Source organism: Myotis nattereri (assembly GCF_964212035.1).
Source record: "Myotis nattereri genome assembly, chromosome: 1".
In the NCBI taxonomy this organism is placed as follows: Eukaryota; Metazoa; Chordata; class Mammalia; order Chiroptera; family Vespertilionidae; genus Myotis; species Myotis nattereri.
In genome coordinates, this window is record NC_138075.1 from 169,204,602 (window position 1) to 169,224,026 (window position 19,425).

General features: G+C 32.5%; 1 protein-coding gene across 1 annotated transcript in view; it reads right to left on the reverse strand.

The window, feature by feature from the left end:
• Positions 1-19,425, reverse strand: part of GRID2 (glutamate ionotropic receptor delta type subunit 2) — a 1,380,265-nt gene that overhangs the window by 1,130,357 nt on the left and 230,483 nt on the right. Inside the window, exon 2 of the mRNA XM_081109363.1 lies at positions 9,903-10,058. Within this exon, the coding sequence (XP_080965489.1) occupies positions 9,903-10,058 (156 nt within the window). The remainder of the gene's footprint in view (positions 1-9,902; positions 10,059-19,425) is intronic.

A 19,425-nucleotide genomic window follows, 5' to 3' on the forward strand; every position in this document is an offset into this window, starting at 1 on the left:
TTCATTTAACAGACATAGTAAATAGGGGTTTAAAATCATCCTTTAAAAAGTATAAATCAACATTGGAAGGATGCTCAAAAGAGAGTAGTGTTTAATGAACCAGTGAATATATATATATATATATATATACACACACACACACACACACACACACACATATATATACACACACATACATATATATGTATATGTATACACACATATGTGTGTGTGTTTGTATGTATTGCATATAATATACATATGGTTTACATATATAGGTATAGTATAATATACACATATGTACATGTATGGGTGTGCATATATAAATGTGTGTATACATAATGAGTTAACATAGAGATAAGACTTCTTTAAACTGGACACAAACACTTAGGGAATTGAACCAGTAGAAAAAAAGATGAACTCACTCATTCTAAATAATAAAATTATTGATAAATAAATATAATAGTAAGAATAAGTCTTGGGAGCCAGTCTTGTTCTGATGTGTTATTTTCTTATTTGACCAGTAAGAATGTCCCTTATTTTTAATCCCCCTAGTTACTTTCCATTATCAGAGCCTCCACATCTTCATCAGTTTTAATGATATGAATTGACACACAGGACCATCTCAGAGTATTCTGTTTCATTTCATTAAGTATAAATTTAAAAGTAAAGTACAAAATATTATTGAATATTCAGTCTTTTAGAAATATTCTCTGTACTATGACTGCTTCTAAAATTGATTTGTGTAACAGTTTTCCCAAAAAAATATATTGTGAGAAAATATATTCCATTTTGAAATATATTTATCATATTTAATAAACATTTGGATGTTTTTTGCTGTGTGGTTGAAGCCTTTTTTATGTTTCCATTTGGAATATTTTTTATATAATAGACATTTGGAGGATGCTTGTTTTTTGTATTTGAAGTCTTTTCTGTGTTTGGGAAAAGACAGCTTGAAGGAATGAGCTTAGCCAATCTTAATATATTAGTAGATCAAGGACAAAAATGCAAATATATCTTGAAATGAGGCATGATTCCTCAAAAAATAACATAATGGCATGTGTTATTGAATAAAAATAGTACTAGAAATTCAAAGAAAGCAATGATCAAGGTTTTAAAGTTCAGATTTCGCCATGTATAGTTGGAATAAAAATGTGCAGAACACAGAAAGATAACCTTTTAAACAATCATGTCAGAGATAAACTCAAAATACCAGAGATGATGCACTCCTCAAAGCCTAAAGCTTTCCTTGAATTCATTTATATATTTGACCTTCACATATATCGCTCTTCTGCAACATTATGCCTCCCTACAACAGAATTCCATTTAGTTATGACTCACTGCCTTATTTACTTCACTGATTGTATTAAGCCTACACAAATCATCAGAAAGCTTTAATTTGATCTCCACAGGCCTACTCTACTTCCCAGAAATGGTAACAAGGTATTTTCAATCCTCCCAACCCTAAGTACACAGGTTGCAACATCACTACTACTTGCCAAATAAATTACACTGCAAATAGAATTCTCATCTTCCTGTGCTGACTAGCAGAACTAACCCAGGAAGAGAGAAAACAAAACAAAACAGAAGCATTCAGTGTTTATATATTTTTATAACCCCAGCATTCAGAATGCTGATAAGGAAAGACTCAATTGGGCAATATTGAGTAGGCAGATAATCAATTTAGTATTATCAGTGGTATCCATGGAAACTACTAGTACATGTGGTTGAGGATGTTTGGGAAGATTAGGACAGAAAGGGATAGCAAGTTACCAGTGGACACATGAAATAGTGCTAAGTCACCACATTCTCTAGTATTATTTAAATGCATTTAGATTAGTAGAAAAACCACAAATCATCCTTACAACCTGATGTGACTAATCATCATTCAATAATCACATAATCATAGTAATCCCATTTTATACATGAAGAAACTAAGACTCAGAGACATTGGGTGTGCTCAAGATCCTACAGATAACAACAGATGGACTACAACACATATAAAGGAAGATGCATCTATTTTCATGGTCCATGCATTTAATTTCCATGTTTCTTTTTCCTAAGCAGAATCAACGGCATCAAATTTAAGACATAAAGAACCAAGTAAGATATACTGAATGTTCACAGCACAAAATGGAGAGTCAATGATTAAAATCGGGAGGGGGGGAGGGGGCGCGTAGTGAATGGGGAGTTTAAAAAGAGCACTATACTGAGAGGGCAAAAGAAAGAAGAGCACATAGAGATCAAGACCTGAGACACCGTGATAAAGGTCAAGCTAATCTGGTAAGACTACAGGGCACTCAATGGCCTTGAGCACTGTGCAGAGTAGCTCAAAGCCAAATGCTTATAGGCACCAGAAAGTACCTACTGATTCATTCCCTTTTCCCCAGAATATGCAATTTCCTATTGTGCTTTGGCTTTGTGTATGTTCTTTTGGAAGCTAGAGTTTCAGTAATAATTCTTTTGAAAATTACAAGATAATTCAACCAAATGTTGCATGAGTGCTAAAAGACTACTCATAGTGTGATTCCCAGAAACCTAACAACACATGCCAAGGACGTGCCCAAAGTGAATGTCAGATGTTAAAATAAAACGTCAGGCTAATTCTTGTCCCCAAGCAAGTAGACTGGATCATTTGAGACCTGGAGATCAATAATATCGTTAATAGTTTAAAATTTCTGAATATAGTAAAGTCATCTTTGGTTTGTCAACATGAACTTAAACTATTTTTGTAATTACACAATGGACTCTCATTACAACTGCAGAGTGTAGGTAAGTGTGGTTTAATCTAATAAACCGTATATTCACAGTGACTTTAAGACATAGAAATGATTCCTTTACCAAGACACAATCATAACAGACCGATTAAAACTGAATTATGCTGCTATAATGATGCACTGTGTCTGTAAAGGTAGAGAGAGCATAGAAGAAAGTAGTTTGCTCTTATTATGAGAAAAATATTTGGTAGGAATAAGGAATACTTAAGAAACAACAGAAGAATAAACCTTCACTTCCATTAAATAGAGCTTCATAGAAAGCTGCTAAAAATTCTTCTAAATAAAACAACATCCAGAGCAGAATACATTGTTCAAATATACATGTTATGAGGTAACTTACACAGCAGTACACAATTGCAGAGGTAAAAGACCTCAAAGAAGAAAAGCTTTAAAATCATGATGTTGAGGTCTATAAACATTTGAATTTTAATCTATTTATTGCATTAGAGACCCATCACTTTAACAGTGTGGTAATGAATGAGATAAGGGAATGGCCAAGATAGGAGGACAACAATAAATCAGAGGAAAAAATAAGCAATGCTACTTGTATCTTCATTGACATTAAATTAAAAAGTAATAATTTTAAGAAAGAAATTACCTCCCTTTTCTAAAAATGTTAAAAAGCTTCAACATCTTCTTTTTATTAGCAACACAATTAAAACCTCATGTTTAAACACTTCTCAGCCCCCTCAAGAACATTTTTGAGCTTCTGCAGTCAGACAGTGTCCTCTATTTCTTTTATTATCTCCTCTTGTAGCATTCCCAATGTTGGGACAGTACTTGGCCTTTAATAAGTGCTTGGCTAGATTGATTTGACTGACTATTCCCAAAATAAGATTCTAAATATATGGAATCTTTAATTTATCTTGATGGTTAATTCTTCAATGGAGGTAGTGTAAGATGTTTAAAAGAACGTGTGTAGTTTTGTCCCTAACGGATGCAGAATTCTTCATGATTTAATATTACATTGATGATGGATATTAAGTTCACACAATAGACTCTGATTCTTACAGGCCTATCCTTCGAATGTAGCAGTAGGGAGAAAAAGTGATCTGTGACGTGGCAGGCGATTGCCTGGGAACTGACCAAGCTAAATACCCCAGACTCCTGGAGGAAAGGAAATGAAAGGAAATGGTCCAGACAGTCATTGAATGGACATCCAGTATCCTTCCTGATGTCTGAATGTTTGGAGATGCTGGTCACTACATCATTTATTCCTTCCCTCCTTCTCACCTACAGTTTGGTATGAGTTACACAGAGAATTGGGACCAGAGACTGGGATTCAAAGCATAACACTAGCCTTTAATATGGAAAGGGAAGGATAAACGAAAAATGATTAAATAAACAAATAAATGAATGAGTAGAACTACACCTGCATGACATTCGGGTTTGGTTTATTGCCCCTGGAGCCAGCAACTCTGCAGTTCAGAAAAAAATTCAGAAAATCAAGTGGCATTGGAGCTACCAAAACTGGTCCAGGAAAACATGGGATGATAAAGCATACACATTGAAGTCCTGAGCTAGGAAAGTTGCAGAATCCAATCTAATAATTTGGAATCAGCAAATTTTTTTATCACAGTAAAAATGTCTTATTAAAGCAGAGGGGAATATAAATTATGAGACTAAGCCCTGGAATGTTACTCAAATAGTGTGGCCACATAAATCTTTCTTTTTCATTTATATCCTCTTTGAACCAGACAACTCCGATTTAGCCAATAGCACCAGAAATATTCACAATGAATAGTGATGTGTTTTAGAGAAGTGATTTTTCCTAGTTATATTTCCTTATAATCTCCTTGGCTATACTACTCTCCTATTACCTCTTTTACACACATGATATGGTTGCTTGTGTCTTTTATATATGCATATAAAGACATGAGATTGGTTTTATAAATCATAAAAGAAAGCAGTCTCATTATTTTACACTTACAGTAATTTGATTTTGGAAGATATAGGATGCAAATTATCATGGTGTTAAAAGTGAGATGTATATATTTTGCAGACTTCTGGGGAGCAATCAATATTCATGCTGTGGAATGCAAAGGAGTTAGTTGAAGGTGAACCAGGCTGAAACTTGGAAGACGAGCAATATTAACCATACCTCCTTTCTATATTTAAAACAGCCTTTATAACTCTAGTGTTTATAATGTTTTGCGACCTAACAGAAATAATAATAATTATGACAGTTACTCTTGCTTCTTTCAAATAGAATTATTTGTACTCTACAGAACAATTTTGCCTTTACACTCCTCTTACTCTGTAGTTCATTTTTAGTTGTTTTTATAAGAGCAAATATTTCAAAATGTTTCAAATGAGTCTTGCTATCCAATAGCAACACACGGTGCGTAACATCCTTCCTGATACATCTGATGAATGCAACAACTCTACATGACTCCTTTTCTGCACTCAGCCCTCTCAGTGAACCTTCCTACAAATGCACTCCCCTTACCTACCCTGACCTTGTTTTTAGTAAACCCCCACCTTTCAAAGCCCATACGGCTGTTAGTCTCAGCGAGGAGCTAGCAATATAAACAACTGATATTGCTTTCAGAAGAGGAAGTCTCTCTCACACCAGACATTTGTGCACCTATGTTACACCCAGTACATAAGCGTCACAGAGGAAACAGTCTACAAGAGAAGAGTAAGGAAATATTTTCAGCAGCAGGTGCTTTGGTCCAAGTCAATGCAATGAGCAAAAGGTCCTTGCGGGATTACAGTGATAGTAATGAATTTTGGGGGTTGCAATGAATAGTTGAATGAAGTAGCAAAGCAAGGGACAGACAATAAAATACTTTTAATTTATTTTGAAGTCAGCCCCCCCAAAAAGTAGGAGGCAATTTCAGCCATTGTGAATCATTTTCTAAAGAGAAATGACACAATGATCATTTCTATAATCCTATAAAGTTTTAAATCTGGAAGTGTGTTTAAAGAATCATGAAATAACTCATCCATAGAAATAAAACTGACCTTAAAATACATAATTTATGTTCTGATTTCTTATTTATTTATAAGGAAAACCAAGGATGAAAGGACATGAGTGATTTATATAATTGATCAATTTAGATTAGAATTTTTAACAACTCCATGAGATCTAAAACTTATGAACATAAATAATATCAAAGACTATAAATCTACTATGTTTTTCATCCCCCACAGTATTTAATAAAGTCTTAGAAAACACTCTGAGCTGTTTCTCTCTTTATCTCTCTCTCTCTCTCTCTCTCTCTCTCTCTCTATATATATATATATATATATATATATGTGTGTGTATATATATATATATATATATAGAGAGAGAGAGAGAGAGAGAGAGAGAGAGAGACAGACATTATAGATATAGATATAGATATAGATACAGATATGGATATACACATATGTAGCAGATAGAGCAAGTAAAACATTAGTATAGTACTATGAAGTTCTTGGTTTAGTTCTTTATCTGATCTACACTTGCAGTGTGTAGGAAAATAATTTAACCACTCTGGTCGCAACTTCATCTACATATCAAAAAAATTCAACTAGGAATATATAATTTTCCACTTCTATAATTCTCTAGGTTTTCAAAAATATTCCATATGATTGATTTATTTTCTTTTATACATTGTCTTAAGAGGGAAATCTTTGTCCCATCTATAAAATAGCATATAAATACATATACATATATATGTTTATGGGTATGTGTGTGTGTGTGTGTGTGTGTGTGTGTGTGTATATATATATATATATATATATATATATATATATATATATATAATCTCCTGGGATAAAGTATAAAAATTATTTGCGCTTAGTTAACTTCCCACAATTCAATAGAAAGTATACAATGGGTAAACATCAAATATATTCAAAATAAAATAAAAATAATTATGAAAATAGGTGGTTTATTTCAAGATTACTTTTGTGAAAACAAATTATTTTCTAATGTTCACCACTATCTAAAACTACCGAGATTAATGTTACAGAACAATGATAAAAATGATAAATTACAGTCATTGATCTCCATAAAATGCAATATTGATTCTGTGTTATAAGCAAGACAACATCTTCTAAAGACTCACCTCAAAAAAAATTATTTCATAATTATTTAAATCAATATTTACTATGCACAAATTTACTGCAAAGTCACACAATAATATTTAGATAGTAACATTACTCTTCATTGCAATATATGGGTTAAGTAGGTTTATTTAGCTTTAAATGCCTCTATCTTATTAAGTGTTGATAGTAGAAAGACAAGGTAAACAAAAATTCAAATGTCTGAAAATAACCATTTCACAAATGTGTCCAATGAAAGGAAGTTCTAACAATAAAATAAATAGAGCATTTCAGATTTTAAAATTTCATTTTTCTATCCGATGACCAGTCTCTTTATCATTTGTTATCACCACCAAATATCTATGTGCTGGCGATTATATTTGTTCAGGATCAGATTTCAAAATCAAATAAACAAAAATAAAGAAAGCTTGAGGGAGAAAAAACTCAAAACCGTTAAGTTTTTAGAAGTTCATCAAGAGTGCTAATGTGTAAACCATCAGTAATAATTATATCACTGAACATTTTGTCCTCCTTTAGAATGTGAAAAATAAACAAGCTGATGTAAGACCCTCTATCCAGCGGTTCTCAACCTGTGGGTCGCGACCCCTTTGGGGGTCGAACGACCCTTTCACAGGGGTCGCCTAAGACCATCCTGCATATCAGATATTTACATTATGATTCATAACCGTAGCAACATTACAGTTATGAAGTAGCAACGAAAATAACTTTATGGTTGGGTCACAACATGAGGAACTGTATTTAAAGGGCCAGAAGGTTGAGAACCACTGCATAGATTTTTAGGTATTACAGCAAAGGAGTGCTCATAGAAAATTTGCAGTCTTTGATTGTATAATTGAGATTTCCTCCTAAATTACTTCCTCTAAATATTTAAGAAAATATTCCTTAATTATAACATGTTCTCTTTCAGTTGAATACTTCCTCTTTGTTTTTTCAAGAAATCACTTACAAGTAGAGCCTCTGAGAAAATTATCTTTACTTCTAAAAATTAGCGGAGGTCTTTCTTGATATTGAATGGGGAAACAAATTAGCTCCAGAGCTTCATTACCTAGAGCAGACCATCAAAATAACTGGTCCAGAACATCCTCTTAGTACCAGAAACCATCAGGCAAAGTGTCAAGCTCTTTCTTCTTTCTTGACAAATATCTAGTCAAATAGCTACCTCAGAAACTTAAACCTTATTTCCTCTCTTTATTTGCTTTCAGTTCCACAAATTCTTTCAATTCATAATAGATCTTTTGAGAGAAGTATATGTTTGCAGAATTCAGGTGGCAACACAATAGTTATACAAAGCAATATAAACATACAGTGGCATCTTTAAGCATTGTCTTTCACTTTCAAATTGTAGTCTATAAAACAGGTGTGCAGGACATACTTATTTACACTTTGTAATTACCTTCTACCTTCTTCATTTCTTTATTTCTACACACTTTCAAAGTGGATTTTTGAAAGCCATGGATATTTTAGCATGTCTTTTTTAATTTACAAAAATTAATAAATAGTTATTCAGAAGATTGTCACAAAAATAAATCAGTTCTCATTTTTTCCTCCTCTCATTTCAGTCATTAAAACTAAGAGCTGAGAAAGAAATATCATAAATGTTTCTTTACAGTGAATAACATTCTTCCTAGTGTATATATTATTTCATATATTATTGGGTATTTTCCTCAAATTCAATTTTATTATTTTGGAGATTGCTTCATGTATTCTAATATTAATTTAAATAGCTATTAAATGTTTCCATAGAAAATTTATTAACACAGTCAATATTTAAGACCCCAAATTCCCAGGATATTGATCATTTAAAAGTATATAAATGGCTGTTTATATTAATCTTTTAAAATTTATGTTTACTTTTTAAAAATTAAAATCCCATCATATTATAAACAAATTATTATTTGTGGAAATAGCTTTTCATTAATTCTCTTATATTCATTTCATTAAAATAATACTTTTTCACTCCATCAAATTAATAAGAAGGAAAATCCATTAGGACACTAATCATTCTATCCATTCTCTTACTGACAAAAGTAAGCATAAATAAGTTTAAACAGTAACAGTGCTACTGATCCAAACATATCCCAATAAAGTTTACTTGCACAACATACAGATACAGCATTCATAAAAAGATCACTTAAAAAAAACACAAGTTTATATACTTTTTCTTTTCCCTTCAGTATTTGTCTTTAAAAAGTTTCTTGCCAAACTTTACTAGATAAGCCATCTCCTCTATCTTTGCTGCTGCCAAACCCTTTAATCTTTTAATGAAGTGAATGCTTCATTTGTCTAAACTAATTTTGTGTTACTATCTTTAGTCTAGGTATATTATCACTATAAAATATAAAATAGACTAGCAACAGTTCCATGAACAAGTGCTTTTCCAATCAAAAGGTCAAATGTTTTCTTAGCATAATAGCATCAATAATAGAATTCTTTTAGTCTAAGATCTTTCAATCAAAACCTTCATTCCTACAAATTATTATTTCAGCATAATGAAAATAATTTGCACTTGTATGACTTTGTACTCATGAAAATTTTAATTCACTCAAGTATACAGAAAGAATGGAAGAAAGTGCTTTAATATTTATTATATTGTAGAGAATAAAAAATATATAGCCTATGTAGGTATATTAGATTCCCAGCACAAAATCTTTGAATTGTATGGTAGTGTCTAAAAGTTTCCCTCCCACCAATACACTTGTGATGAATATATCTGAAATGTCATCACAAGTTTAACAACTTTCAATGTGGCAATTTTTTCAGTCAAAAGTAAAAATTCAAATATAAGAATGCTATTTTTTGGAATTCTTCATTTACACTGAAATAATAAAATAAAGCTTTTATGGTAAATATTTACGTTCCTTTCATATTACATTTCAATGAAAGCACTAACTCTACACACTCTGCCCTTTCCGAAGTGGAATACGGGGTTAATATCTACAAAACAACACTCTGTAAGAAAATCAATGCAGCAAAGATTAAAAACAAAAACAGAAAAAACGATATCCTAGTTCAAGGGCTTTTTACATAATCTAACGTTAATGTCACTCAAATTGAACCAAAAAACAAGATTGGATTGCCGATGATCCTTACCTTCTTGAACCGCTTGAAATGGGTTGTTGCCATCAACAAATGTCACTGAAAATGTGATTTTCTCAGTCTGTAAGATCTCCTCATTCTGGTTGAGGTCACCAACTGCTGTGCGAAACACCTCATCATCCTTTTTGGCAGATTCATCAAAAATTGCTCCTAGAAAGAAGTGAGTGTTGCCATTAAACAATAACATAAATATTCTGTGATATCCACTGGAAATAACTCAAAGCAATTCATGTATTTGAAAATGTATATTTTCACTTAAAACATGTAGTTTATTACTGAAGCATATTGTACTGAAAGCAGTGTGATAGTTAAGCAGGAATTTAATTACTTCCTTCAAATGGAAATGATGAATAGTACATCAAAGTGTTATTACATGGAGAGCATTGGTAAGAATTTAATAAGTACAAAAAGTTTTAAAAAGGACCAAGAGGTTAAAACATTGAATGTCTTATATCATGAGATCTTTACAAATTCATAGCTTCAAAATGTTTTATTTTATTTTTTCTGAATACTAGGAGATAAAATCAGGAAAGTTTCTGAGAGCCCATTCATAAAGTAGATAGAAATCAAACTTCTAATTTTAATTTATTTTCATTTTTCTTTAATATCTTTCATTTCTATAAACAAGGATTTCAGTTTTTTTAATAGTAGTAAATTCAATATATTTGTAGAAAATTAAAGACAGACGAATCTCTCAGGAGAGATAACTGAGAAATATTTCCTGAAAAACTAACATTAAGTCTTACTAGATAATGATGGCATTCTTTCATTGATACATAATGATGATGGTAAGAATGTGGCTAACATTTATTGAGTATTCGTCAGCACCATATTCGTTAAATACACCAGTTTTAAGAGTAAACTGATTTCAAATTGTGACTGTGATTCATTAAGTATAAGTCTGTGACCAAGAGATTTTAAATTCTAATCCCCATATTCATCGTATGTCTAATAATAATAATACCTATCTGTAGGATTATTAAGTGTTTTGAAGGAGATTACCCATTCACAATGTAAGTAAATTGGGGTAACTAAAAAGTTTTCTTTAAATGCTAATGTGTTCTTATTTTTAAATACTGTGATCTAAACATGTTTATCATTTTCTATTAACTTTTCCATATTACAGTATCCCATTTTAATCCTTAATATAATTATGAAATATGTATATGCACGCTACTGCAATATACATCGAGTTATAACAATTAAGATTCAGAACAAAAAATATACTGAAATTCCCATAGTAAGAGCCACAGTCCTTACCTATTTGATTGCAATGTCCTTACTCTAAATCACTGCAGGATCCTGCCTTCCAAACTTATACCCATAAGGAATAAAAACGGTTTATGAGGATCCTGACTTACAAATGTGGGAAATTCTTTCGCATCATGTCATGCATGCTTTACTAGTATTTGTATTCAGAGTGAGTTTTCTAGGCAGGCACACGTTTTCAAAGTGTTTACTTTTTTTATAATAAGCATTTTGGCCAATGTACCTTTTGTCTTTTGAATAAACCCTGCTGACAAAAACAGTCACACACCTCAGGGTCGATAACATGACAAAGAGTGACTATATATTCATATCTACATACATATCCATGTACACATCATATATCTGTTGACTATCCTTTGTAGTGTGTATATATAAAAGTGAAATTGTGAATATATAAAATGTATTTTTCATATATAAGTTTACACGTATATAGGAAGAAATATATACAGACTATATATGTATACACAGATAAAAACACACATCTACCAGTTGTGTTGACTTTATAACTCTGTGACTGGAGCCCCAAGTTTTCCAGTGAAATTCATCACAATATTAAACATATACTAGCAACAGAGTCAAGACCTGATAAAGCAAGGGTGAAACTATGTCCACTTCTGAATAGTCTGGCAGGTTAATTTTCATCTCTCTACCCAAAGTGGCCTCACCTTGATAAGGAGATGATTAATTTTTTCTATAGAAGGCCTTGACAATGTGAACTTGGTACTAACTATACTGACCAGCCTCGCTAACCCTTTCCATTTCTTATCTAATTTGAATATCTGACCATAGCTAAGAGCATGAGAAAGAAGGAAGAATTTTTAAAAACTAATACATGAAGTGCTCCCTAATTATATTATGCAGCTATTAGCCAGAATATTAACATTTTAATATAATCAAATGTAAATAACAAACATTAATTTTTACCTATCCTGTCATTTCTAAGTCATATAGAAATCTATTTTACAAACTAAGATTTTATAAAATATTTAGGCCATAAATATTAGATTTAACTTGCTAATTTAAGCCACATTCATGAAAACTCATTTTAATTTGCAATATTTATTATCAGTCTAGATCAGTGATGGCGAACCTTTTGAGCTCGACGTGTCAGCATTTTGAAAAACCCTAAATTGACTCTGGTGCCATGTTACATATAGAAACTTTTTGATATTTGCAACCATAGTAAAACAAATAATTATATTTTTGATATTTATTTTATATATTTAAATGCCATTTAACAAAGAAAAATCAACCAAAAAATGAGTTCGCGTGTCAGAGGTGTCATAGGTTTGCCATCACTGGTCTAGATTAATCATTACATTGAAATGTAATACTATCAAATTCAGATACACAAAATTCTTTAATAGTTTGTAGAAACTGTGATATAAATGTAAAATAATGAGTTCATTTTGAACCAAATAATCTAAATATCAATTCACAAAGTTATATTTATATAGAGAACCATTAGCTTGTCATCGCTTCTAAATGGTTCTTCCAAAAGACTTTTTATAAAGGGTGATGTTATTGACTTCTACTGAGTATTGGTAATATATTTTCAATGGAAGCATTTTACTATTACCTGACAGAACACTTAAAATTGCCTTAAACATTAAATCTGGCTTAATAAAAACTGAAACTTGTAGAAATTATAGCAAATTAGTCAATTCTGTGTTAAATTAAGATATAGTGGAAGGAAACACACAAAAGAAGCAGTTCACTTTTCAGTAAACAGCAAGGAAGTACACAGAAGAAGCAGTCCATCTTACTTCACAGACTTCAAATTCAATTATCTATCTACTTCTTTCATCAAGTATAAAAATATCATTTTCATTTCTCTTTGTACCAAAAGAGTATATATAGCATTTTGTATTAAACACAAGTATTCTGAAAAATAACCGGTATGTTATGTATATTTATATTTCATACTAGAGGCTCGGTGCACGAATTTGTGCATGGGTGGGGTCCCTCTGGGTGGCTAGCAGTGATCGGGCCAAAACCTGCATTCCAATGCCGCGTGCAGCTCCTACATGCCACTCCCGCTCATCCTGGCCCCACTGTGCCTGCTGCTGGCTCGCGCCCAATCAGTCCTGATAGGGAGAGGCTTGTGCTACCACAGCAGCGCTTGCCAGTCATGAATCCTGCTTCTGGCACCCTCCCAAGGGGAGTGGCCTGTGGGATCAGGCTGAAACTGGCTCTCCAACATCCTCCAAGGGGTCTCGGATTGCGAGAGGGTGCAGGCCAGGCTGAGGGACCCCACTGGAGCACCATCAGGCCAGGGAGGACTGCGGGAGAGCTCCAGGGCATGTCCGGCCCATCTCGCTCAGCCCTGATAGGCCAGACCCCAGCAGCAAGCTAACCTACCGGTCAGAGCATCTGCCCTCTGGTGGTTTGTGCATGTCATAGCAAGCATTTGAGCAGCCTTAGCATATCATTAGCATATTACACTTTGATTGGTTGTTCAGTTGTTCTGCCATTCGGTCTGTTTGCATATTACCCTTTTATTATATAGGATTGGCCAAACAGGAGGGAAGAATAATTAAGCAACAAGGAAGAAAAGGAATTCCTCTTTAATATTCCTGTTACACCAATTTGTAACTAGTCATTTCCATTGTTAAGGGTTGATGATCTGTTCCTTCAATGGGATCAAAAAGAAAGGTTTTACTTATCTTTACATAAAGAGATTACATGTACAGGTGGGAATGCATATATATTTTTAAATATAAACTATAACGTGTACTTATCTTCTTATATAATATGCATTAGAATGAAAAAATTATAATTTATATTAATATAAAAATATGGTGATGTCTTAATTTTTTATTGTTGTGAAGGATTATGTGCATAAGTCAACGTTTTGTATGATAAAATTACACAACTTTTTTTTATTGTCTAAAGTTTTACATGTGTTTCCTTTTTCCCAGATTGACCCCCCACCCTGGCCCCTCACACCCTTGAGGGCAAGCTCACACCACCTCAGTGTCTGTGTCCATTGGTTATGCTAATGTGCATGCATACAAGTCCTTTGGTTGCTCTCTAACCACTCCCTCCCCTGCCATTTGTCTCTGGATCTATTTTTGTTCATCAGTTTATGTTGATCATTATATCCCACATATGAGTGAGAGCATGTGATATTTATCTTTCTCTGACTGGCTTATTTCACTTAGCATAATGCTCTCCAGTTTCATCCATGCTGTTGCAAATGGTAAAAGTTCCTTCTTTTTTATAGCAACGTATATTTCATTGTGTAGCTGTACCACAGTTTTTTAAAACACTCATCTGCTGATGGGATGGGCACTTAGGCTGTTTCCAAATCTTAGCTATTGTAAATTGTGCTGCTATGAACATAGGGGTGCATATTTCCTTTCTGATTGGTGTTTCTGGTTTCTTGGGATATATTCCTAGAAGTGGGATCACTGGGTCAAATGGGAGTTCCATTTTTAATTTTTTTAAGAAACTCCATAGTGTTCTCCACAGTGGCTGCACCAGTCTGCATTCCCACCAGCAGTGCACGAGGGTTCCTTTTTCTCCACATCCTAGCCAGCACTTGGCGCTTGTTGGTTTGTTGATGATAGCCATTCTGACAGCTGTAAAATTACACAAATTTAAATTTGAAAATATGCTTGCAAAATAAAACTTTTAGAAAAAAGTTACTACCTTGTCCAACACTATAACTTTCAAAAATATTCTAAGCTTTTCCATCTCCGTTTTTTTTCATGATGCTGCCTCCACCATAGATATATTCCTTGTCTCCTTAGCAAAATATCATTTCCTGGGCCATAGAAACTATTTTTATGCTTAGAGTGTCTACAAGGGATCCTGAATATATTAGCTACTGAAGAGCAGTAACTGATTAAACTTTCCTTATATATAGTTAGGCATAATTTTATAAAATAGAATACTTAAATTCAAATACATAATTAAAATGTAAGTTGGGACTACATTTAAATTAAAACAAAAGTAGACTTGCAAATGCACTTATCATGACTCCAGAAGACCCAAATTATTCGGCAAGGTATTAATCATACACTCATAATTTTAGTTTGAATATTTAAATTATATTTGTCTTATACAAATAAGAAGCAAGAGGTGGAAACAGTTTAGCTGTTAAGACAGAGAAGAAAGAAAATGTCTTTAACTAGCTCAGAATTTTCTCTAAAAATATTGGGAAAATTTTGAATAAATTTTTCTATATACAGAATTGTTAGAATTACTGAAAGATCTATAAATCTCACTTATATAACTAACAGACCAAGTAATATTTAAAATCATTGATTCTAAAAATCAAAAACAAGAATCAACACATCCATATTACTCTTGTATGATCAATTTATGATTAAAATAGTATCATTTAAAAATACATATATGAAACAATTGTCCCCCCAAAAAAGCATGGTCAATATTCAGAGTTGCAAATAAAATAAAAGATAGCTAATCATTTTTAGTCACAGAGTTCAAACTTGACTCATTTAATTTTGCCAAAAATTTATACATAGTCTTTTTAAAAATAAACTTTTCAGAGGTTTTATATGCAGTGAATCTTTACTTTTCTTTGAAGCAACACTTAGCTTCTCTCTCTGTGCCTTTTATCCTCTTCTCTTTTTCCCCCTTTCCATGTATTAATGCATCCATCCATCCATTCATCTATCCAGTCAGCACAGAGATAGTCATCAAAGCTGACATGACCTTTTAAATCTATTGCATGTAAAATCAGTCCATAGCAGAATTAAGATGCCTCATTCAGATGATAATGAAAATAAGCAATTTTGGAATTCATAAACTCATACTGAAAGAAATTTAAATAATATATACATAATCTCATACTTCAGAGATTGTATTGACTAGATTTTAAGTGATTTGACCAAAATTTCACAGCCAAAAGAGAGAAGGGGTGGAGTATAATCTAAATTTTCTAGTTTCAAGTTTGGTGCTATTTTTTCCATAATAGGCTTCTTTTTTCATTTCAAATACTCACTTTATAAAGAAAAAAAATTTATACATATATATATATAGAGAGAGAGAGAGAGATATAGATATGTGTGTATGTATATATGTTAGATACATAATACATTATGTCATCCACATATATGTGCATATACATGCACATAAGCACACACACATATACGACCATTCCTCAGTATCCTTGCAGAGTTGCTTTCAGGACCCACCATATATACCCAAATCCACAGATGTTAAAGTCCACTACATATTTTCATATAATGTCTATACATCCTCTGCATACTTTAAATAAGCTCTAGATTACATATATTTCCTACTACATTGTAAATGGATGCAATTAGATATTATAGAGAATTGCTTAGGGAATGACAAGAAAACGTCTGTACATGTTCAGTACAGATGTAATCATTGTAGGCCTAATTATAGAGCACCCGCCAACAACAATGTATTTTTTCCTAAATATCTGCAGTTGGTTGAATTCACAGATCTGGAATCTGGAGATTTGGAAGGCTGCTTGTATATTTAATAACTAGTACGACTTCTGGAGATTAGCATAGCCAATTCATTTAGTAGAAGCCATGAGCTATTTAAAACTAAATCATATTTAAAACCTGAACATTATACTTTTTTACTTAAAATTTATTGCCTGTTGCCTTGGAAGCATCAACAATTTATCTTAGGTAGTTAACATAAAGACAAAAGGACAACCCTTGGTTCTGGGATTGACAGTTCAGCAGACCTTTTTGGAATCGTTAAATCAGCATATGACCCCATTGTTTTCAATGCTACTATTCACAAGTGGTTTGGTTTTTTTTTTTGGTATTTAATTCTAATGGTGCACTATGCATAAAAATTAGTTGTACTGTACAAAGATATCCGGATCAAAAGATCTATAACTTTTTTTTGCATCTACTCATTGTATTTCCTCCAATGCCAGTGGAAATTGTACATACATTGAGAAAGGAGGAGAAATAATCAAAGACTATAAATTTGATGAATTTTAGATTTCTCTTTTCTTTCACCCTCCACTTATATTGTTCAGTTCACAGAAGAACTAGGCTGAACATATTCAATACTAACGAACAACAGAGAAATTAGAATTGTAGCTGAATGAAATAGGCATTTTCTATATTACTTGGCATCTTAAGCATATAAACTAGCTACTATTTCAGTGAGACACTATTAGAATGAAGGTATTTGTGTGTATGTATGTGTGTGTATTTATGCACATATTTCATATATATATATATATATATATATATGTAGATATATATCTCCAAATGACAATTATATTGGGATATCCTCCATGAATTTATTATTTATTAGAAATTTATCAGCAGTCCCTTCTCATTTAAAATAATTTTTCCTAATATGTATTACTCTAACATCTTCATAGGCAGAAAGTGAGGATTTAGAACTCTTTTTTCCTTGCATCAAGAGATATATTTTCCTCGGTTCACCTTATGTAACCATTGACAAGCACTCTGACTAAGAAAGTAAACCAAAACAATAACTTTAATTGATGGAAATAAAGTGCTGGAAATTCACCAAATTCATGACAATTAGCCAATATTATACTGAATCAGAAGCAATTTTATTCTGCTGCGCTTCTCTCAAGTTTATGATAATTGAAATAACAACAGTGAAAGTAACTAACATTTATTAATGATGAGCACTGCACTAAGTGGGTCACTGGCATTATATCTTTTATTTTTTATGAAATTCCTTTTACAGAAAAGTAGGTTCAGATTAAGTAATTTTCCAAAGACCCAAAGCTAGTAATGACTGTGGCAAAATTCACAAGTTTCAGTTTGAAACCTAACTTCCTAAAAGAATTATGAGCTTCATCAGTTTATGAACAACATAAACTGATGAACAAAAACAGATCAGAGACAGAGAAGCATTGATCAGACCATCAAACCTCAGAGGGAAGGTAGGGGAGGGAGCGGGTAAGGGGGAGAGATCAACCACAGGACTTGTATGCATGCATATAAGCCTAACCAATGGACACAGACGCCAGGGGTGGTGAGGGCATGAGTGGGGGGGGCTGGTAGGGGGGTAATCGGGAGATAAGGACACATATGTAATACCTTAAACAATAAAGACTTTTTTTTTTTAAAAAAAAGGGCATTCATTAAACCCCCCTCCCCCCCAAAAAAACTATGAGCTTCATATCTGGCCATATATTCATTATAATGAATTTCTATATTTAAGTGATATGCATATTTTCATCTTCATAATTATCAAAATGAAATTTTATTTGTATATTAAAATTCTCAAGTAACTTTTAATCTTTTAACTTGATAATTTTAAAAATTTTATCTTTATTGTTGAAAGTATCACAGATATTCCCTTTGTGTGTTTTTTCCCTTTGATCACCTCCTCCCTTCACCCACCCCTCCCAGGCCTTCACCACACTATTGTCTAGGTCCAAGGGCTATGCATATATGCATACAAGTTCCCTAGTTAATCTCTCTCCACCCTACTCCCTTCCTTCTGAAATTCATCCATCTGTTCCATGTTTCTATGTCTCTGGATCTATTTTATTCATCAGTTTATTTTGTTCATTAGATTCCACATATGAGTGAGATCATGTGATACTTTTTTGGACTGGCTTATTTAGCTTAGCATAATACTCTCCATGATGTTTTAAATGGTAAGGGTTCATTCTTTTTATAGTCATGTAGTATTCCATTGTGTAGATGTACCATAGTTTTTTTATCCACTCATCTGCTTATGGGCTATTTCCAAATCTTCACCATTGCAAATTGCACTGCTAGGAACATAGGGGTGCATATATTCTTTCTGATTGGTACTTCTGGCTTCTTATGGTATACTCCCAGAAGTGGAATCAACGGGTCAAATGGGAGTATTTTTAACTAGGATTAGTTTACAAAATTTTCATATAATTTTTGGCTTAGCTTTTATAGATATGATATCTACCACTATAATTTAAACTATTGTGTAAAGAATACTTTCACACATTTTTTTCTCAAAATTTATGTTGACATTTGTTTTGAACTGTCATATAAACAAATAATTAAATTTATGTAAACTTTTAAACATTAATTTAAAGGGCAATTTTTGCAGTTACTTTAAAATATTCTTATGTGACTTCCAATATCTTATGCACTTCGTATATTCTTAAGTAAAGGGTTCAGAACAAATCTCTAGCCTTTCATTTTTATGGAGTTAGAATTTTTTTCACTTTAGTGACTAATGATCCTATTAGAATGACAATGCCAGAGTCATTGACTTTCTATATTAAACACTTTTAATAATGTACTTGGGC